Source organism: Myotis daubentonii, chromosome 12 (assembly GCF_963259705.1).
Source record: "Myotis daubentonii chromosome 12, mMyoDau2.1, whole genome shotgun sequence".
Lineage (NCBI taxonomy): Eukaryota > Metazoa > Chordata > Mammalia > Chiroptera > Vespertilionidae > Myotis > Myotis daubentonii.
In genome coordinates, this window is record NC_081851.1 from 24,233,853 (window position 1) to 24,257,700 (window position 23,848).

The following is a 23,848-nucleotide window of genomic DNA, read 5'->3' on the forward strand; positions in this document are numbered from 1 at the left end:
TATTGGTATAAAAGACACATAGATCAATGTAACAAGACAGAAAATGCAGATACTAGTAAACCCATGCATATATGGCTAATTAATTTTTGACACAGGAGTCAAGACTATACAATGGAGAAAGGATAGTCTCTTCAATCAGTGGCGTTGGGAATACTGAACAGCCCCATGCCAAAGAATGAAACTGTATCCCATCTCAAACCATACATAAAAATCAACTCAAATGGATTCAAGACTTAAATTTAAGACTGGAAGCTGTAAAACTCCTCGAAGAAAACAGAGGGTAAGCTCCTTGACATTGGTCTTGGCAATGATTTTTTTTTTGGATTTAACACTAAGACAGCTTCAACAAGCAAATATAAACAAGCGAGACCGCATCAAAAGAAAAAGTTTCTTCACAGTTAAAGAAATCATTAACAAAATAAAAAGGCAATCAGTGGAATGGGAGAAAATCTTTTCAAGCCATCTATTCGATAAAGGGCTGATAGCCAAAATATATAGAGAACTCACACATTTCAATAGCAAAACAACAAACAAAAAAGAAAACAATCCAATTAAAAAAATGGGCAGAGAAGCTGAATAGACATTTTTCAAAAAAAGCCATTCATATGACCAACAGGTACACGAAAAGGTACTCAACATCACTAACCATCAGGGAAATGCAAATCAAAACCACAATGAGATATCACCTCATACCTGTTAGAATGGCCGTCAGAAAAAAGACAAGAGAAAACAAGTGTTGATGACGATTTGGAGAAAAGGGAACCCTTCTATACTATTAGCGGAAATGTAAATTGGTATAGCTACTATAGAACACAGTATGGAGGCTCCTAAAAAAGTTAATAATAGAACTACTATATAGCTTAGGATTTACATTTCCAGGTATTACATCCAAAGGAAATGAAAACAGGATGTTGAAGAGATACCTGCATGGTGATGTTTATTGCAGCATTATTTACAATAGTCAAGCTATGGAAACAACTGAAGCATTCATCAGTGGATAAATGGATAAGTAAATTAAAAATATATAATAGCCCTAACCGGTTTGGAGCAGTGGCTAGAGCGTCGGCCTGTGGACCCAAGGGTCCCAGGTTCGATTCTGGCCGAGGGCATGTACCTTGGTTGAGGGCACATGTCCAGTAGGGAGTGTGCAGGAGGCAGCTGATCGATGTTTCTCTCTCATCGATGTTTCTAGCTCTCTATCCCTCTCCCTTCCTCTCTGTAAAAAATCAATAAAATATATTAAAAATATATAATAAAATACGTATATACATGGAATATTATTCAGACATGAGAAAGAAAGAAATCTTGATGTTTGCTACAATATGGATGGACCTTTAGGACATTATGCTAAGTGAAATAAGTCAGACAGAGAAAGATAAATACTGCATGGTGTCACTTATATGTGAAATCTAAATAAAAGTCAAACTCATAAAAGTCTTTGTATAAATTGGTATTTTTTTATGCAATCATGCATTCCTTTAAAAATTCAGAAAAATATATAACCAAGAACTCTTATAAATCATTCAATCACTCAGAGGCAAGATTGTTAACATTTTGATGTATACCTTTCTATAATCATTTAAATGTAAATTGTAAATATTTTAAATAAAGACAGGGTTACACTGTAAAATCTTTGTAATCCATTCTTTATACTCAACAATATAGTGTGAACAAAATAAAAATATGCTCATGAAATTACAAATGCTATAAAACTGAGGAGAGGAAAGTCAGTGTTTATAAAAAATCAGAATTTGGAACAATCTAAAAAGATCTGGGATCAAATTAACAAGATTAAGTTTAACAGAGAATACATTAAAGTTTGAACTTAGGTTGAGAATTGGTCTAGGTCTTAACTGCCTACAAATGTTATATGTCACCACACATAAAAATCACCTCAAATGGATTAAATACTTAAATTTAAGACTTTCAAAAAGATAATGTTGCTTCCTAAACAAAACCATGGTGTCTAAATAGGAAGGACAAAATCCTATTCTGGTTTCTACTGGTCTGACCAAATCTTGAATACTGTATTTAATTCTAGCCTACAAATTGTATAAAAGATATTGACAACATTGGTCAAGACTCAAGAGGACAATTTTGACAAGTGATTTTAGTCATAAAATCAGCATACAATCAAGGAATAGATATAGATACACAAGCATATTTATATATACTACAATAATTATTACTATCCCAACTATTTTCATCACCCCCAAAAGTTTGAGTGTAGGTATTTTTAAATGTCTGGAGATGACTTAGTGGGAAGAGGGCTAGGGAAATGTCCTTTGGCTTTTTGTTTCTATACCTTGGACTTAAAGGTGAAGATTTGTCTTTTCTCTCATCAACTTGAAAATTGACTTATATAAACAATCCAATCAAAAAATGGGCAAAGGACCTAAATAGACACCTTTCAAAAGAGGACATTCAGAAAGCCAAGAGACATATGAAAACATGCTCAAAGTCACCAATCATCCGAGAAATGCAAATCAAAACAACAATGAGGTACCATCTCACACCTGTCAGAATGGCTATCATCAACAAATCAACAAAAACGACAAGTGCTGGCAAGGATGTGAAGAAAAGGGAACACTCTTGCACTGCTGGTGGGAATGCAGACTGGTGCAGCCACTATGAAAGACAGTATGGAATTTCCTCAAAAAGTTAAAAATGGAACTCCCATTTGACCCAGTGATCCCACTTCTAGGAATATATCCCAAGAAACCAGAAACACCAATCAGAAAGGATATATGCATTCCTATGTTCATAGCAGCACAATTTACCATAGTGAAGATCTGGAAACAGCCTAAGTGCCCATCAGCAGATGAATGGATTAGAAAACTGTGGTACATCTACACGATGGAATACTATGCTGCTGTAAAAAAAGGGAATTCTTACCATTTGCAACAGCATGGATGGAACTGGAGAGCATTATGCCAAGTGAAATAAGCCAGTCAATAAAAGAAAAATACTACATGATCTCACTCATTTATGGATAATAAAGACCATTATAAACTGATGAACAAAAATAGATACAGAGGCAGAGAAGCATCGAACAGACTGTCAACTATAGCAGGAAGGCTGGGGAGGGTTGGGGGGCGGGAACAGGGGGTAAGAGATCAACTGAAGGACTTGCATGCATGCATATAAGCATAACCAATGGACATAAGACTCGGGGGTAGGGGTGGCCAGGGGAATGTCAAGGGCGGGGGGAAAGGAGACATATGTACTACTCTTTGTAATACTTTAAGCAATAAAACAAAATTGAAAAAAAGAAAATTGACTTAAGAAGACCATCATAAAATAAATAGGGTCTAACAAATTTAGTGCCAAGACTGTTGAACCCCATCATGGTGACCTTCTTATTTAGGCAGGGGAGATGGCAATAGCATGAACAAACAACAGTGTTCACCATACGCTTCTCTTTTCTTCTTTCTCTGATGTCACTTTTAAGATTTTATCTACTGTGCACCTTCTGTCTTCCAAATCTATATCTAGTTCTAACTTCTCCCGGGTTCCAGACATATTATCATTTGTCCATTCCACATGTACATTTGGGCATACTGCCAGTAGCTCAAATTGCATGCCTAAAATCGTACTCATCATACTGCATCCTGGTAGTGAGCAGAACTCCATATTTCTACCAAAAGTACTGATTGATACAGTCACTCACCTACTTCCCAGTAATAGGAAACTGAGAGTCATCTAGAACTACTCCTTTCCCATTATTTCCCACATCTAATTCCAAGTTCCCTTGATTTTAACTTTTTTTCAACTCAATATATATTTTATATCCATGCTTTCTAAATGCATTGGTTAGTTATTAATGTGGCTCTGTATGTGTGTTTGTGTGGATAGATGAACACATGTGTTATAAATTTGTAATGTGAACTTTAAATAAACCTGAGAATATCATTCTTAATGCCAGTTATGCTGCTCGCTAGCTAATAAAGGGGGGAGAAAAAAAACAAACTCATGGTTTGGTTTGTAATGTAGCACTATAGTTATTTATGTGAACTTCTATCTTTTGTTCCTAATGACCATCTATATATATGAAATCCTAAATGACCATTATGATGAAACGACTGGAAAGACTGGAACAACCAGTCAACCAGTCACTATGATGCGCACTGACCACCAGGGGGAAGACACTCAAGGCAGGAGCTGCCCCCTGGTGGTCAGTGTGCTCCCACAGGGGAAGTGCTGCTCAGTCAGAAGCCGCGCTCACATCTGGCGAGTGCAGCTGCGGCGGGATCCTCTCCTGGAACCAGGCAGCACTACAGAGCAGTCGGACATACCCCAAAGGGTCCCAGATTGCGAGAGGGTGCCGGCTGGGCTGAGGGACATTCCTCCCTTCCAGTGCATGAATTTTATGCACCGGGCCTCTAGTGCAGTAAAATAATGAGTAAGACAATAATTACATGTCAGATTTACTTTTTTGTAATTTTTGTTCAATTGTGGTTGATAATGTATCAGTCCTTGTTGTTGATAGTAATGTGACACTGTGGTTTTAGCCCAACTTTTAGAACCTAGAAGTAACATTACTTATGTTCCAGAAAGTTTAGATAACAGTTGTCCCATGGTTGCCAAAGTTAAGTTCATTCCATTTTAGCTATCAGGAATTGATAGAAGGTGAAATATAATGGCACATGAATGACAAAGCAAGTTTAAAGGTAGAGGAGTGAAAGATTTTGGCCAATTATCAGCTCAAACAAAGAAAATAATTAAAACACAAATTTATTATCATAATTGCAAGGATCCCAGAATACAGAGCCTCATGGCAATGGAAAGAGCACAACTTGGACCAAAGTGCATTAGTGTAACTACATCAAACTCACTTAGCCTGGAGAACACTGTCTGTTGTTGAGGATACCTGGCCCCCCACACAAATCAAAAAGACTTGGCATAAATATAATAATATAATATAATTATCTTAAATAACATTTATAAATATTTATGTATCCTATCTAATAATAGACAAACATGGTAATTGACCATACCTTCACTACGCCTCCCATTAGCTAATCAGCGCAATATGCAAATTAACCACCAACAAAGATGGCGGCTAATTTGCATACTGCAGGCAGATCCCACTGCGCTGCCCCTCCTGGCGGCAAAGTGATCCTGAGCCTCCAGCCTGCCCCAGCGTAGGATCCAGGCCTGCCGAGTGCGGCCTGGGGCACAGGGGGTGGGAGGCGGCGCTGGCTGGGCGGGTGGCAACACGATCCCCCCTGCCCCAGTACAGGATCCAGGCCTGCAGTGTGCAGGGCGGGGCGGGCGGCGCAACTTCTGACTCTGAGAAGTGGCCTGGGGGCTGGGAGGCAGCTCCTCTGACCACAGTGCTGGAGTCCAGCTGCTCCACCAGGAGATGAGCAGAGAAAGGCCAGAGCCTCCCTCAAGGTGACCCGAAACCCCCACCCACACCAGGCAGGCCGCTGGGCCTGTGCGCAGAGGACAAACCTCCAAGCCCAGCCAGTGGCCCTGCCGCAGCCATGGCACTCCTGGGTGCAAGCCCCAGCGGGACGCAGGATGGCGGCGGGGCACCATGAGTCCTGGGCTCCTCACCTGCCTTCCGAGGCCTCCTCCTGCTTCAGGACCTCGCCCTCCGCGGCCTCCTCCTTCCTAGCACCCAGAGCAGTGGACCCACCGAGGGCGCTTCCCACTGGCCGGCAGGGACTCCTGGGTGAAGGGTCGCCTTGGGGAGGAGTCCCGACACCTCCATGCCCCGCTCCTGGAGCGCTGCCCAGGCCCTGAGCCGGGCATGCCTGGAGGGCGTGGACGTGGGCGGGCACACGTGTGCCTGGTGCAGTGGGACTTGCTGGGGAGCCGACTGCCTTCCCAGGCGGGCCTCAGGCCCAGCGCCCAACGCAGAAGGGCCGCAGTGTGGCCACCAGGCCCTGAAAGCCACACAAAGACAACCTGCTGCTGGAGGGCAGGCATGCGGTGCTCCGGGAAGATGCCGGAGGTAGGGAAGGAAGGTCATGGAAGGGAACAATTGCAAGCGGAGATCCCGAAGGTTCTGAAAGCAGAGGACCAGCTCCTTGCAGACCTGAACTCCGTGTGGGCCTCTTTATAGGCTCTGTGGAAGCGGTGTGAGACACAGGAGGAGGTGATGGACCGGGGCTGCGCCCAAGGAAGACTCAGAGGAAGCAACGTGTGGACAGGGCCAGGCGGAGCAGCCAGGCCTGTGCGAAGCCCGCTGGAGCGCAGCCAGACCCCAAGGCGACCACCCAGCCAGGCCCCAGGGAGAAGCGAGCAGATGCCACTCCACTCGCTGGAGAAGACCATTGAGCAGAAAACTAAAGAAACCGATTTTACATCATTTCCCAGGTGGAGAACAGTTGGCATGTAAGCCCCTGACCAGTGCCCAGTCTCTCCTCTGTCTGTCTATCTCACTCTTAGGTACCATGTTCTTTGTTCTCTTTTTTCCCCTCTTTTTTTTAAAAAATATATTTCTTTATTGATTTCAGAGAGAAAGGGAGAAGGGGAGAGAGAGAGAGAAACATCAATGATGAGAATCATTGATTGGCTGCCTCCAGCAGGTCTCCTACTGGGGATTGAGCCCACAACCCAGGCATGTGCCCTTGGCCAGAATTGAACCTGGGACCCTTCAGTCCACAGGCCAATACTCTATCCACTGAGCCAAACCAGCTAGGGCTCTTTGTTCTCTCTTAACTGCAACTCATTTTTAAACTAGATTGCTTTTAAAAGAAGATTAAATAAAGTTTCCCTTAAGCTATTTAGGCAGTGCTGGGGTTGCTGGGGCTGCTGGAGGCCGGATTAGAGACACAAAAACGCAGGGGAGCCTGGCACCCAGCAGCCCCAAGCCCCGCTGAGGTGGTGTTGGGGCTGCTGGGGGCTTGATTGGAGACACAAACCAGCAGACCCGGCACCCAGCAACCCCAAGGCCCACTACCTTGGTGCTGGGGCTGCTGGGGGCAGGATCAGAGACACAAACCCTGCGAGCCCTGCATAGGACGGGTGCTCCCCTCCAGGCGAAGTGCTTTCCCTCTGACCCTGCTCTCCCTGGGGTCTGGCGCAGAGGGCGTTCTCCTTGGGAACCCGTAAATTCACCTCTGGGGCGACTGCGCAGCAGCCATGCCTGGCGAGCCAAGGAGAGGGTGACCTACCCATGCGGATGTGTACGCTGGCGGAGGCCATGCAGCTGCCATAGTTGAAGTCGTCCTTGATGTAGGAGTGGGGGTAGTGGGGATCAGAGTCGGCCAGGTTGGCAATGGAACCCCAGCTCCCCACCAAATGACTAGAGCACACGGTCCTCAGTCACTTCCTGAGCAGCAGTCAGCCCCAACTGGATATCAAACCCGAAACCTAAGTAAGTGCCCTGGCAGAATGGAACCCAAACCTTTGCTGTAGCAGAGGAGCTCTGACCCACAGCAGGGGCCAGGGCAGCTGGCGAGTGCAGTGGTGGTGGCGGGACTAAGGAGCAGCAAGCAGGTGGGCAGTAAGGAGGGAGGGGTCCCGTATTGCGAGAGGGCACAGGCCAGGCTAAGGCACCCCCCCCCATCCCCAGTGCACGAATTTCATGCACCAGGCCTCTAGTATATAAATAATAACTTAACATTCCATCCTTTGCTTTATTCTTAAGGCTCAGCTTCAAGAAGCATTTTACTGAAATGATCTCATTGATTGTCATAAAATACTGTTGAGGCAGAAAGGACATTCCCTCCATTTTGAAGATGATCAAAATGAAGTCCCAGAAACTTTTGGTATTTGATTAAGTATCCATCAGCAACTTAATAGCAGAAGGCAAGCAGATGGAATGAAATCCTGGGTCTCTGGCTTCTCATTCCAAGTGCCATTGCGGGCCTTTCTTAGTTTTCTTGTGCCTTAGTTAACCTGTATGTAATACAGGGTGTTCCTTAAATAGTGTGTTCCTTAAATAACAAGCAATATCATATATTAGTGTTGGTTCACTAGACCTTATTCCCTCTCTTGCAAAGAGAGTAAACATTCATTTAGAATTACAAAGGCTTAGCACATGCTCAGCAAGTGACTAAGAGTAAAGGATTTGACTTCTTCATGTACACGGTACATATGGGCTGTCAGCATTTCACAAGTAAGTAGACTTCAGAGTTAAGAGTAGTTTTCCAGTATCTGCAAGTCAATGATAGAGGGATGCCCACTTGCCATGTGCACCTGGTATTCTTGCTTTGTGGCAATAAACAGCTTTGGATGGGCAACTGACTCGAAGTAGTCCTTATTGCCCTGAGTTTCCCAGAAGAAGAGGAGGTTGGTCTCATCTGTGATGGTTTTGGGTGTCTCAGGCAACTCCTAGGATAAGGAGGACAGAGTTGTTAGAGAATAAGATGCTAGAACAAGAATCAAAGTTCACTCCCTTTGGCATGTAGCCTTAGTGAGAAACATAGCACTTTAGGATTCTGACTCTGTAATATTATGTAGGTTCTTCATTCATTTGTTCATTCAGCAAGCATTTATTACATGCCTATTAGATGTATGGCCTCATCTATTCATAATAGTTGATCTCCTTAGTTAACTGGAGAGAAATCCAAATTAGTCATGGAGATTGCCAATGACACCAGTGTCTCCCTGTATCTTGGCAGGTGGGGTCAAACGTCATTCTTGTCCTGCCTCCAACACAAGCATAAGACATTTTGCATCAAATCTAAGCACTAGCAATTCTAAGACCTCTAAAAATTTTGACCTCTAAGCGTGTAAATCATACTTTTGGGAAAACAATGTATAATGTAAAAATGTTTATGTCTGTATTTGAATAAACAATTGAAGGTTGAAAAAATAACACACACACACACACACACACACACACACACACTCACCACTACACAGGTATATTAGCAGCTGAATCCTTTCTATAAAATTGTTGATGATTGTGATCTCTTTAAACTGTATCTTTCTTGTGGTTATGAATAGAATTTAACAATACTTTGATGAAAAATTAAAATTCAAATTCTAACTTGAGATAGTTCTCTACTCTTTTTAATCTAAAGCAGTGGTTCTCAACCTTCTTAATGCCATGACCCTTTAATACAGTTCCTCATGTTGTGGTGACCCCCAACCATAAAATTATTTTTGTTGCTACTTCATAACTGTAATTTTGCTACTGTTATGAATCGTAATGTAAATATCTGATATGCAGGATGTATTTTCATTGTTACAAATTGAACATAATTAAAGCATAGTGATTAATCACAAAAACAATATGTAATTATATATGTGTTTTCCGATGGTCTTAGGCGACCCGTGTGAAGGGGTTGTTCGACCCCCAGAGGGGTCGCAACCCACAGGTTGAGAACTGCTGATCTAAAGGAACTAAATATTCTTTTTGAGGTTTTCTTGGGGTTTTTAATGTCAATAAAGATTTTATTTCCCAAACCTATTCCTTTCCTAATTTTTCTCATCTCAATAAGTGGAGTTTCTCCTCTTGCTCTTTTTGATTCTGTCTTCAAAATGTAATGAGATTCTGTCTACAGCTTTCCACCTGTCTCAGCACTTCCCACCCCATGACTATTGTTATTGCCTCCTATTTGGGCTGTCTGCTTCCTCTGTTGCCTTCCTTCTGATCTATTCTCCATTTTAGAAAATATAAATGAATTCCCTTTAATGGCTTTTTATTGTACCTCAGATGAAATCCAAATGCAAGGCTCCACCAATACCAGCCTCTGCCTTTCTTCCCTCTTCCTCTTGGTGCCCAGCTCCTAGAGTGTCCTGATCTTTGAAGTTAGCCTTTAAGCTCTTAAAGATCTAGGGCCTGGGATCAGTCAGACCCCCCTGTTTACAATGCCCTTTTCCCCACCTTATATGATGGCATGCTCCCCCCCTCCCATCAGCAGCCCTCATCTTACAGGGAGCTCTATTCTTGGCTCTCTATCTAAAGAGAACTCCCACTTTTCTTTATCTCGGTACCTTGTCCATTTGCTTTACAGCATCTTGCACGTTGTGCTGGTTGCTTGGTTTGTTTATTGACTGTGTCCCCCAGGAGACTAAGTTCTACAAGGTTAGGGACTTTGGTGTACCACTGTCTACACCGCTGTTGGCACTAAGCTTGACAGACAGAAGGCTGTCAGCAAATAATGCTTACTGAATGACTTCATGAATGAAGCTACTGACACCACTTTCCTTTAACTTGATCCAGGTAGAGAAACACATGCACCACATAAATTCGTGTGTGTGTGTGTGTGTGTGTGTGTGTGTGTGTGTGTGTGTGTCGGGGGGGTTGGATTATACATTTACTGAGTAAGAGTCACCTACTTATTAGTGGAGAAAACTCTAAGACTAAAGTAGGCATCTGTGTATTTGTCGGGGAAGGTGGTAGTGGATGGGATGATGGATAATGTGGGCACCAATGAAGAGAGAGAGGCACTAGAGTCAGAAGGCCAGGGTTTGCCTGTTGGCTCCAGCTTTCTGCCTTGTGCCTGTTGGCACATGATTAATCCTCTCTGATCTCAGTTGACTTGTTTGAGTTTCTTGGAGGCAGGCCCATCATCTTTCTATGTTAATCAGCTTAACAATAACCCACAACCGTCGGACCAACTAGGCCCATCATCTTAATATCTAAATAATGTAAGCCAGATAGTAGATGTCAGTAAGGATCAAAGGTGGCTTAAATAAATGGATGTCCTGGGATGGGAGGTGAACAGGATCAGGCAGAGAAAAAAAAAAGAAGGAAGAAGGCAATTTATCTCTTATACACTCTTGCATCTTCATTTTACTCTCCCACAGATTCTGCCTAGAATTGCCTCTGGGGAGGGGTGAGAAGCAGGATGGGGTCAGATGAGCAGGTGGGGACTGTGGTAGGAAGAGAAGAGGACTGTGCACCCTGCTAGGAGTGTCTGCCTTTTGGAGTCATTGACAAATGTATGAGAAGGTAAGTAGAGACAGAGGACAACTGACCTTTAACAATACGGATTCGCCTTCATTTTGCGCACTCAGAAACAGTCGCGTGTCTGAGATTCTCAGAGTCACGGGACGCTTAAGGTCATCTGATTTATAAGCACCCATGTCAAATTTCACTGTGGAGAGAAAAACCAAAAAGAAAGTAAACCTATGGTATTTGTATAGAATCAAGTGTTTATGTAGATACTCTGTATGTGCCTGTGTGTGCCTGTGTGTGTGTATTAGGCCCCTGACTATGGTGTAAGTGCCAGAAATGGAATCTGGCACACTGTTGTGTCCTTTACAATGTCTGCCATATTTACTAGGCAGATTGATACTTGGTTAATATCCTTAGAATCTTCCAAGTTTAATGAATGCTTGGGGGCTGAGTATTTATTAAATCTCTTGTAATTACATTAGTGGGATAAGACACTGTAATGTGAGGTTATGAGTTCATAATGAACTAAGATGGAGGGGTTTAGGGAGGCTGATACCCATGTTGCCAGTGTTAATGACAAGCAGTTAAATTTTTCTTAAGAACAAAGCCTAATAAGAGTTGTAAAATTATATATGCCTAGGAACCCCGGAGTCCCACTTTTGGGATATGCTCTTCTAAAGAAATAACCTCATAGGAAAAAATGTACATAAACAAAGATATTTGCAACAGAATTACTTAGAGCAAACCCGATTCTCTCTCTCTCTCTCTCTCTCTCTCTCTCTCTCTCTCTATATATATATATATATATATATATATATATATATATATATATATACACACATATGGTCAATATATAGGAAAATTGGTGAAAATAGAACACAAATGATTTGTAACTGTCGTAGAGTGGGAAGCATGCTAGCTGAAGTCCAATCAGAGAGAGCCCTGCTGGTTACTGCAGAGGATCTTCTGTGGATCTTGGGAAATAATTTTGTATATGATGACATATCCTGAAGCTAACCATGTACACCATGGAAATGGTGTGATAAAACTTCTTAGACACTAAGTTTCATCCTTCAGAACATATTTGCATCTTATTGCATGTTTTGCCTCCAATTAGGTTATGTGATTGAGATAATGGTTCTTTCTAATTTGGTGTTATTTGTAAGTTTGCTTGGCAGGCTTTCTAATGAGGCGTGGTGGCTCCTCATTGGTTCTGGGTAAATCGGGCTGAGTCATTTAACATTGTTGAGACTCAGTTTCCTCATCTTTAAAAGGAGGATAAGACTGAGAGAACCAAAGGAGAGACTCCATCAGAAAGCTGCACACTGCCCTTGGTGCTCTCAGGACAGCACACCTACTTGGGAGGCTCCCAGGTTTGGTTGAGGCTCTTGTCTTTGCCAGGGGTTTTAACTGGGGTGATATGCATCCTTCTGTTCTAGAAAAATTGAGCAGAGCCAGGAGTCTAGAGAGGTGTATTCTTTGAAAGTAGAAAGCTTGAAAGAAATACAGAAATAAGAGGAGGGAGGATGACCGAGTTGTCTGTTTACCTGCTTGGTCCATATCATTTAACGCGGCAGCCATGAGGAAGCGACCCGATGTGTCTCGAATGATACTTTGATGAAGGTCGTCATTCAGGATGAAATGCCTTTTGATGACCCTCATGAAGGGGTACTTCACGTTGCCCTGGAAGCTGTACGGTACTGACTTGGGCTGGAGGATTTCTACAATCATTAGCACAAGCTGAGATTAGTGTCCGGGTGCAAACGCATGACATGTCTGCTCTAATACAAGCACAGAAATGAGGAAACAGAGAAGTAGAATCACCCAGCAGTAGCAGAGTGGACTCTAGGATCATTTCTTTTTAAACTTTGATGCCTCAATATTTTTTTAAAAAGAGATTATTGCTGCAATGTCCTCATTTTTGGTTGTTTTGGAGATTTCTAAGTAACCAGGAAAATTCTAGCATCCCCATCTATATTTTCAATCGAATGCACTCTGCGTAAAGAAATAAATACGTTAAGAATTTTGTATGTTACTGAGGGAGCAGGTCTAAATGTCTGTCCCCCTCTGAGCTGTGATGTAAATCAGAAGCTTCACAAATTTTCATGGCTCTCCATAATTCTACTTCTTGGAATCTCTTCTAAGGGTGTAAATGGTAATAGAAATGATGGATTATTGATATGGATGTTTGTTGTTGCGTTATTTATATTGGTGAAACATTGCACTCTAAAATGTCCTTGATATATTGCTACATGAAAAAAAACCCTACATATAAAATTGTGTACAGTGTGATCCTAACATGGTCATGTATATGTAAGTATATAGAAACGACTTATCGTAATACTGGCAGTGGTAAACTCTTAGTGGTAGTATGAGTAATTTTTATTTCTTTCTTACATTTTCTTCTACTTCTTTATTTTCTAGGTGAACATGTACTAGTGTTTAGCTGTTACCTTAAACATATTTGGTTTTTGTTTTGCATAGAGGGTTGTAGAATAGAGGCATGGGAGAAAAATCATGGTTTTTATGATTAGAACCAAATTTGGTTTAAGGCTTTCCCATTTACACATTGTGTGACTTTGGGTGGGTGACTAGCTCACTGAGCCTAGTTTCCTCATCTATAAAAGGAGAGTGTAGAGTTATTGCGAAGTGTAGAGATAATGCAGCCATTAATAAAGTGGTATTGTTGGTAGCATTAATAAAGGCAGTAGCAGCAGTAGTAATAGTAAGAATAACAACAACAGCAATAGCTGATATTTACTGGGTATTTTCTACGTGCCAGGCATTCTTCTAGTCAAGAAGCTTGCAAGTATTGATGCATTTAATCCTCACAATGAGTAGGGGCTCTGATGATCTCCATTTACAGCAGAGGAAACTGGAGCACAGAGGGGTTAAGTTATTTGGCCAAGGAGGCATAGTTAGCATGTGGAGGAACACAGCTTGTAAGCTGATACCCACTAACAGTGAATAAATGCTTTCTGCCAAAGGCTTGAAAGTCACATGACCTTTATAATATGGCCATGAAATGAGCATGTGAGCAAATATTTTAGACACAGGCCACTGCTGCTTCCAGCCTGCTGGAGAAGGATATCATTTAATCTTCCTTCCTTATAGTTTCCAGACTAGTGCCTGGTTGCCTTCATGTTACTCTGACTTTAGGTTTTATTTGCCCCCATACTCTATTGTCCCTACATTTGCTTAAAAATGGAAAACAAGGATATTATTGAACTTGATTCCCTACCTTCTTCTGGATCATTGGCAATGGTTTCTAGGTCATCATCGGTAATGAACTGATTGAAACTCAACCGTCTCTTCTTCAGAATCTTCCCATTGGCCGCCACCACTACCACACTCTCCTTGTAGGTAAGCTGGGATGTCTTAGAGGTCTCAGAGGTACTCAGAGACAGGAATTGGCCCATGCAGTTCTTGGGAAGTGGGTCGTAGCTTGCATCATAGAAGGATTTCTGTGAGAAAGGGAAGTAGAACCTGAGAGGCTGCCCACGGCCATAGAATGAGAGTCCTTTCAGCAGGAGTTTCATTCCACAGACTCAGCGAGAAGGAGCTGCACTTTGGCCTTGGCTAACCCATGTCTCATCAGGCTTCCCCTCTCCCTCCCGCCTCCCTTCCTCTCAGGATTTCCCTGAAAGGATGTGACCTCTTGGCCGGTTATTGTCATCCATCGCCCAACTGAAAAAATGAGATGTAATGAAACAGGTTTACAAATGTGACCTTTGTGAGTGGTGGCCCTCCATTTAGGTCTCTCTCAGGAAGTCAGACTTTCACTGGTAGGGCACAAAGAGTCTAGAAATAGTCCTCTGAGAACAGCTTTTAGAGCCTGTACCTAATACACACAGACGGTCTCCAAGCAAAATCACGCAGGTGGTGTGTGGCCTGTTTTCTCCACCTCAGCTTCATGGGCTGTTACATTGCAGGGCTCTCACTAATTTCTGGAGCTGGAGTCAGAGAGGATGACCCCAACATATCTCTTTAGGAGACAGATCCCAAAGGAGCTATCTCAGGATGGCATAACATTCTGACGAAACCTGGCCAAGAGTCTCCAGTTTTTGGGGTTCTAGATATAGTTCTGCTCTGCTCTGGTAAATTCTAGTGCCCATGAAGAAGGCCATCAACTCTCAGTGCACAGAGGCAGATACATGTCTCTGGGCCTCTTGTGAGGGTATGACAGAAGCATCTAGGATTTGAGACATTGTGGTTCTCTTCTGGTGGAGAAAACACTAGTGTCAGAATAGCAATCCCGTAAGAATCAGTCATTGGCTTACCTGAGTCAGAGAAAGTTGGTCAATTTCGGAACTGTATTCTTCATTTTCACTGTCAAACAAGATGATAAAAATGTAATTGTTTGTTATATCATTACAGTCACTGGGCAACGTATGTTAATGACTACATTATCTTTGGGTAACACACACACGCGCACGCGCGCGCACACACACACACACACAGCCACTACTGTCATCTTAGAAAATGAAAGACTTCTATAACAGACATCCATACAGTGATTCATCCCTCACTAATTTGCAATTACTGTAGTAATCATCAGGGCAGGCTTTGAACTTTACCTGGGTTTTATCCACAAAAACAGAGCTTGACTAACAAATTGAAGAGTTGTAATTAAATTTTCGAGAAAAATATTAAGCTCCTCAAGAGAAAAGAAATACTTTGGAAGCACCTCACTTTAATTTTAGCCAAATAGGTGTTACACGCTGCTTTAATGTATTCACTAAAGTGGATCTAGTCATTTATACTTGGCAACACATCCAAACAGCATCTGGATGGCCTAGTGTGTGTTAGTGCATATTAACAGGTAATGGGAGCACCATGCTAGCTGAAGGCTCTATAATTTTACCGTTTTACTCATTTATGTTTCTCCTATGTCTGGATGAGGTTGGACTGTGTGTAAGCACTCATGTGCTCAGACTGCTGTGGAGCCATTTCCGCTTCCAGATTGAGATCAAGAAGTTTTCTGAGAATGGTTTCCCTCTCTGACAGTCCATTAAAGCCTATCACTGTCAGACATGTGACCCTAGCTGAGACTGTGTCTGAGTAGATGTTGAAATTCACTAGGACTCAGCAGGCCTTAAAAATAATTTTTCTATCATAGCTGTCTCCCTGTCAATGTCATCTCAGCTTAACATGCTGGATGCTTAGTTGCCCTGGGTCTTTGCTGAAGCTGCCGTGACTTTGGAGCTAGGACACATCTCTTCAGTGTCTGCCAGTCCGGCCCCATGCTAGTCACTGTAACCCCTAGCTGAATTCTAACGTGCCTTGATCCCCTCATCGAATCACAAGAGAATCTATTTCCTACCTGTAGCAGCTCTTCAGGTCTTCAAAGAGGTCAGGGACCTGAGCCATCTTGACTTCTGAAAAAGAGAACACCAGGAGCTGTCAGCCCAGCCAGCTCCTGAGCCAGATGCCTTCATAGGGAACCACCTCCGCTGTGTGCTTCTTGAGAAACGTAATGCATGACTTAGCCCACACTCAGCATTTCCCCCATTCTTCTTTTGACTCCCTTAAATGATTTGCATTGCATCTGCCTCCTCTACTAGATTGTAAATTTCTTTTAGAATCTTAGTATTCCTTATGTGTCCAACTCAATGCATGCACATAGGCATTCAGTGAACTTTGGATAAGTTAAAAACACACATACACCACAAGAATGGGGCATTTATCTTACACAGATGCAAGAGAGAGACAGAGTTTGTGGGAGCAGCGTTCCCTAGAGGGAAGGCTTGCCCTTAAATGAAACCAGTTCCTCTGTCTTTCAGTTCTCCACTGGGAGACAGAATCATTTTCTAAAATCTGACTGTGATTCTAACTCACACTTCAAATCAGGAAAGGACAAGAAAGGAAGGAAAAAGCTTTAGCATCACAGAAGGCAGTTTGAGAGATGACAGTCAAGGATACAAAGAAAAAAATATTTTAAAAGCCAAAGATGTGATAAGGACCATACCTTAGCTACGCAGGCACCAGTGCAGTGACTCCCTCTCTGGCTGGAGACTTAGTCTGAGTCCCGTGCCTTTGCCTTTGTCTTCTGTGGAGTAGGCGTGGCCATGGGTACGTCACAGGGAATTCACACGGAAGAATTTTGCCTTGTATGCTTTTATGTTCGTTCACCCTCACAATGGCAGACTATAAACTTGATAATGCTGTTTGCAGAGATTTCCAGAGTTTATGACTTGCTTTGTGTATTTATTGCTCTACTCTAAACAAGTATAAACACATAGTCTTAGAAAAAAAAGGAAGAAAACATAGGATACTTAAGAAGTTTCTAAAAATCAATGATGGGAGGGGAAAGAGAACTCCTAAAATCAGAATTATAGGTGGCTAGAGTTGGAGGGGAGCTTCGAAGCTGTGGTTTGTGTTTTGGCTTCATTTGTTTATTGCTCCCTGTGGCTGAGTATGAATGGATGGGGTAGTTGACAGCCCCTGGCAGCTAAGGGGTGGTCCTTAAGGGAAGAAGACCCACTTTTTTCTGAAGGAGTTTGGTTGAATAGGCATAAATCACTCAGAGTATGGGGTGACAATCTGTTGCTTAGGGCAGGTCAGAGGAGACAAAAGTGACATTCAACCACCAAAGTCTTCATCCTCTTACTCCTCTGAATACCATCAGCCCATTTCCTACAGAAGTGACAGCTTCAGGAGAAGCTGGGCTCTGGCATGTTACAGCCTCCACCAGAGCCCAAAGAGTGGCCTGGTCTTTTCCAGGACAAACCCCAGGAGTGTGAGGACAGCTGCAGACTCAGGGAGGTGTGGGCAAATCCCCAGCCAGAGCCCAGCGGCGAGATTCAAGAATAGAGGTTGGGGAAAGGAAGGGACTCATGTCTGACACTTTCTCAGTATTCTGAGACTAGCCCAGTTCTGGTGGTGCAACACCATAGCCTTAGCAGATACATGTTTTAGGTTTCCTGGTTGGAATTGAAGACACATACAATTTTAAATAAAGGAAATGGATGGAAGAAGAAGGAAGAGGAAGAAAAACAAGGTAAAGAGAGAAAGGTGAGGCATGGCAACATGGTATAAAAACACACTCAAGCACAGAACTGGGAGGAAGTGGCTTGTGTGAGTTGGGGAAAGCATTCTTTCTGGTTCTGTGCACTATGGAGCTGGTTAGGTGATCGTGGTCTATCCTAGGTGCCAAATGTCTGGTTCTGATTCCTTTGCCCAGTCCAATTCCTAATGATGATAGCCTTGGTGTTTCAATAGCCATAAACAAGAGTTACAGAAAGCTGGCATCTTGAATGTAGGCAGTATAAGTGTAGGACCAGATTGGGGCAGAGGTTGGTTGTCTCAGTATGATCATTATAAAAATGGTGTTGGTAGCCAGTTATCTATGTCTGTGGTTCCCTTTTAAGCAAATCAGAAATGTTAACCCTAGTCACCCTTTTGCCTCCCGGAGATCTTGTGAGGACTATTACTAAGAAGCGATTGCAGAGCACATTGTGACTGTGGGCTGTTATGGAGATGCAGCAAAACAAAAATAATAACAATGCTAATGATGGCTCTGTCACTGGGAATCTGTATAGTCATCATTGTAACTAACGCCTTGGTTGACCAAAGGAAAAATAGTTCTCATGAAAATATTGGCTTAAAATCTTCAACCAGGAGGACATTTTTAGATGAAGACCTCCATTGAAACCGTGAAGATATTTAGTTTCTGGGAGGTATATGCAACACCTCTTTGGTAATCCAGGAAAATACCGTTGGTTCCATCATCAGTGGCCACGCTCATCCTGGCCAATGGCATTCTCTGTTGAAGAGAATTCCTCAATGTGGTTGCTGAATTTCTCAAGGAGAGTTTGAATATTTTTTTTCTGGACAGACAACTCAGGTTGGGGTCTCATCTAACTTTTTCCTTCATGTGACCTTGGAAACCAGTTTTCAAACGACAAGCTATGCGGTGAGGTCCCTGCGTGGTTTCGGGGAGCTACTGTTCTGTGAGTGTGAACAAAGGCTGACTTGTAAGGAAACCTCTGCACCAGGCCATCTCTTTCCAGGGGACAGAGAGAGCTCCACTGGAGCCATAGTATGTTTGGGGCTGTCCTGTGACAGGAACTTTGGGTAGCTTCATGCATCTACCTCCTGACTCTGAGGAGACCTCAAAAACCCTTCTTTAGTCATTGTCATCTACATTTTTCAGAAAAAATTTCTATGCACTTATTCTGTGCCAGGGGTTTTGCTAAGGTCAGTATTTTTCTTTCTTGATTCACAAAATTTGATATTCAAGATGAGATGATATATTTGGTAGGTGAGTGGATATGCTTTATAAGCTTGAAGGCCATGTGTCCAGAGTATGGCAATGCTTTTTCTTTGAAAACTGCTTTACCATTCACAAAGAGCTCTCAGCTGCATGCTCTCACTGGTTCCTTACTTCATCTATGAGAAGTAATGACTATTGTCCTCTTTTATAGCTGGGGACCCCTGAAGGGGTTAAGTGACCAACCTATGGCCATAACATTGGCAGAGCTAGCAATGGAACCCAAATTTTTAAATTCCAAGTCAAATCTTCTCTTTCCAATGAATATAGATGCCCAAGTCTCTTATCACCACCAATGCCAAGTGACAGGACTGAAATAGATAATCTCTAAAGGTATTTCCTGCCTCAAAACCCTATCGCTCAGTGATTCTAGGATACTTTGTAAAAAAAAAAAAAAAAAAAGAAGAAGAAGAAGAAGAGAGAGATAAAAAAGAAATGGTTTAAAATATCCCCCCTTTCATTCCTCCTTCAAAGAAATCTCATGTTTTTCTTTAAAATAATATTTTTATTAATTTCAGAGAAGAAGGGAGAGGGAAAGAGAGATGGAAACATCAATGATGAGAGAGGATCATTCATTGATTGGCTGCATGCCCCTCATTGAAGATCAAGCCCACAACCCAGCCATGTGTCCTTGACTGGAATTGAACTTGGGACTCTTCAGTCCACAGGCTAATGCTCTATCCATTGAGCAAAAGCAGCTAGGCCGCAGCCGTGGGTAAACTACGGCCCGCAGGCCGGATCCAGCCCGTTTGAAATGAATAAAACTAAAAAAAAAAAAGCCCGTACCCTTTTATGTAATGATGTTTACTTTGAATTTATATTAGTTCACACAAACACTCCATCCATGCTTTTGTTCCGGCCCTCTAGTCCAGTTTAAGAACCCATTGTGGCCCTCGGGTCAAAAAGTTTGCCCACCCCTGAGCTAGGGTCTCATGTTTCTCTGTGACATACAGGAAAGGGTGAATGTGACCAGTATAATTGAGTACATGGTCAGTGGTAGCTGAATGGGGACTTTAGTCGTGCTCTTGCCATTGTATCATGAAGACAGAAAACATCTGTAAAGATCTTTGGAACCAACTTTAAAATCATTGTATGTAGTTAAACCTCATAGGAGTGCTTGAATGAGGAGAGAAATGCAGCTCTGTGACTCTTCAGGAATGCAAAGTTTGTTTGTTTGTTTGTTTTAAGTGGAGGAATCAAGTGTGCAGGAACCAAAACATGCAGAGACAACTGAGCCTTTGTCTCAACTCATGCCCTATTTAATAATAATCCACTTTAAAATTCCATGACAGCCAGTGGGAAGACGGAAAGGACCTAATATGTACTATAGACTTCCATGTTCCCTGTAGTAGAATACATCATCTCATTTAATCCTCTAGTCAGACCTGTGAGGGAAGTATGCTTATTACATTGTACACAAGAGGAAGTCAAGGCTCAGGGACATTAAGCAATCTGCCCAAGGTTACAAGGTGACCAACTGCTGAAATGGGATTCAGACACAGAGCCCAGGCTCAATGAACCCCAGGCTCAATGAAACATGCGGCCTTCTCCCTTTCTTAGTGTGACTTCTTCCTTTCCTTAGCTTTTTAAAAGTTCTTTCTATTTTTTTGCTTTGTCTTTTTAGTCTATCGAAGGACCTAAAATGCTAAGTTGGAGAAAGAGGCACCTCAGATACTGTCTGGATTAAACTCTTACTTTATAGAGGAGGAACCAGGCTCAGAGAGAGAAGTATCAAGGTCCCAAGGTCACATTGAGAAGTCCATATAAGAGTGGGAGCAAATATGGAAACTCATTCCTTCTTGATTGCTAGTTTGAAATATCCTACTACTACCTACTGATACTAGCTCTTCATTAAAGAGGGGTAAGGTGAAGAAATCATCTCACCCATAAGTAAAAAGAGTTAAAAAGAGTGAAACTCCATTCAGTGGGCAAAACTAGCCATGGTAGTTGCTGTCCTGGAAGATGACAGTGAAGACATCCCTGAATGAGCAGATAAGCACACACTGAAATCAATGGAATGAGGGCATCTAACAGAGGAGCTCCTAGGCTGGGAGTGGGTGGTTCATTGGGGAGGGAAGAGGGAACATTTGAGGCTGAGCAAAGGCCATAGGGTCAATTTAATAAGCATAGGGTACAAGACTGGAGTCCAGAAAGGTGAGGGCTATAGGGGTGACGGAATGAGGCTGGAGAGGAAGGGTCATATGGGCAGGACCCGGTGCAGACCCACTAAGGTCTTTACCTACTTAACATTGGGTGGACTTTGGGTAAGTGCTCTGGGAACTCAAAGAGCAGAGGGATGCTATGGCTTGGAGTAGGTAGAGGACTCAAGTTGGCAGAACTCATGCTGAGCCAGCAAATCCCTGTGTAGCTGTGATCCCCTCTCTTTGCCTTAGTTCATTTGTTCCCTAATTTTTGTGGTCTCTTCAAATTTTTTATTATTCCACATTCCCCTTCTCTCTTCTCTCTCTTTAAAAAAAAATATTTTATTGATTTTTTTACAGAGAGGAAGGGAGAGGGATAGAGAGTTAGAAACATGGATGAGAGAGAAACATTGATCAGCTGCCTTCTGCACACCCCCTACTGGGGATGTGCCCGCAACCAAGGTACATGCCCTTGACCAGAATCGAACCCGGGACCCTTCAGTCTGCAGGCCGACCCTCTATCCACTGAGCCAAACCAGTCAGGCTCTCTTCTCTTGAGATGGTGGTTAAGAAGGGTGTGCCCCTCTTTGCCTGGCCCCTTGGCTCTGTGGCCTCCATTTCATCTTTCACAGGTGCTTTGTGAAAATCATGAAGGGATTAGCTAAAGAACATATATGCATAACCCATGGACACAGACAATAGTGCGGTGAAAACTAAGGGAGCAGGAGGCAGGGGCCGGGAGGAGGTGGGCAAATGGAGGGGAAAATGGGGACAATTGCAATAGTGTCAACAACTAACACTTAAATAAATAACAAAAGAAAGAAACACACACATACAGAATATCACAGTTCACTAGGGAGCCTTCTGTGTGTCAGCAGGCATGTCTGTGCCCGTCTCTCACTTTTATTTTTGCTGGCTAGTTGTGACTGTCTAATCAGAAGTTCATGTTAAAGAAAGTCCCTTTTCCTTTTGAGTCATTTTCCTCATTGGAGTCATAGTTATCCCTGGTCTGAACTTGTTTCTCAATTAAAAAAAATAACTTGTATTACTTTTTTGCATTCTAAAACATGTTTATTAAATACTGCTAGGGAAATATAAAAAAAAAAACATAAAGAAGAGAAGAAAACCCACAACCAATGGAATAACTATAGGTATGCCCTATTACTATTTTAGTGTTATTTCCATTCATTTTTCTTTTTTCACAGCATCTATAGATTTGTTTTTATGCAAATGGCATACTCAGAGCAATAAATATTTGCTTCCCTGAAATCTAGGGAACATACGTGGTAGATTGTACTCATGGAATATCCATCTGCTCACTTGTGGTGTTACTTAATAAATGTCGGTTTTCATTTCCTGTCTCTCTGGCCATCAATTAGGGACATGTGGTTTGTTCTGACCAGTGCACTGTGAGCAGGAAGTAGTACGTTCTGGGTTGTACTTCCAGGCTGATGCAATCAAGGCCCAGCTCGTGCCCCTGTCATCTTCAATTTCCTCTGATGCGGCAACTTTGGAAGTCACCTATTCGAGATGGTGTGGCTGCAAGTGGTTGAGGTGTGGCTCCAATTGGGTGAGACTTGAACAACCTGCCTTAGACTTGGCATCAGTGGGAAACAAAACTGTGCTAAGTCGCTGAGATTTCTGGGTTTATTTGTTTCTGCGGGATACCTTGACCTATTCTGCTACTATGAATGACTTCCCTTCTCTATCACAGATTGCAAGGTGACATGCACTTTACGTCAAATCCCTTTTTCACATAATTGATTGGATGAATTTTCCAATAAAGCAAATCAAGAACTTAATCAGTTGCTTTCATTTTGGCCAAATTCCAATTCCAGATAAAAAGATATATTAGCTATGAAGATAAACTGTCCAATAGTTAAGTTGGTACTATTGAGATAACATCCCAGATACAAATCACATGGTAATTACATTGAAAGCCTAACATATGGTACTTTGCAGTTTTCAAAGCATTTTTTATAACCGTCAATATAAGAATTCAATGTGATATGAGGCTGACTTATTATGTCAGTAGCAAAGGTCCTATGCCCAGAACACAGTTCTTCCCTTTTCCAGACTCCTGGTTGTTGGGAAGGATGAGCTTCAGTTAGAGCAATTGTGCCACAGGGCGGGGAGTGGCAGATCTGGCAGGTGTGGCATACAGTGTGGTTGGAGAGGCAAGAGGCTTGGATTTGACTCTGACCCTAACCAGTCGAGTGACCTACAACAATTCCTACATATCTTCAGGATTTCCTCATCTATAAAGGGAGGGGTTTAGACTGAATTTAGTTGTGATGACTAGGGTTCCTCCAACCCTGGATGTCCATTCCATATTTCATGACTACTTTGAACATGGCCATGGTCTGCTTCATGGCACCTCTGTGCTCTTGAACTGTTATGCTTGGCTACGTAGGGCCACCCTGGACTCATTCCTTACTGTCTTTTTGTAGAATCTTTCTCTGTCACATGTATAGCTGAGTTATTTAGATACACGCTTTTTTCATTACTTCAAGGGCAAATTTGATTGTCCTGCTGAGTATAAAATATAAATAAGTCCTTTTTCTAGTACAGACATGGAGGACAGTTGCTGATAAGTTGGAAGGAAATGGGGTCATTTACCCCTCTGTT

At 42.5% G+C, this 23,848-nt stretch overlaps 1 protein-coding gene across 1 annotated transcript; it reads right to left on the minus strand.

The window, feature by feature from the left end:
* Positions 1-7,887: 7,887 nt before the first annotated feature.
* On the minus strand, positions 7,888-16,875 carry IL1A (interleukin 1 alpha). Its single transcript, XM_059659190.1, has 7 exons — positions 16,776-16,875; positions 16,131-16,185; positions 15,088-15,136; positions 14,049-14,271; positions 12,355-12,528; positions 10,888-11,006; positions 7,888-8,289 (listed from the first exon to the last, which is right to left on the minus strand). The coding sequence occupies exons 2-7, from the start codon at positions 16,175-16,177 to the stop codon at positions 8,092-8,094; spliced, it is 810 nt and encodes a 269-aa protein (XP_059515173.1). The 5' UTR covers positions 16,178-16,185; positions 16,776-16,875; the 3' UTR covers positions 7,888-8,091.
* Between the last annotated feature and the right edge of the window lie 6,973 nt (positions 16,876-23,848).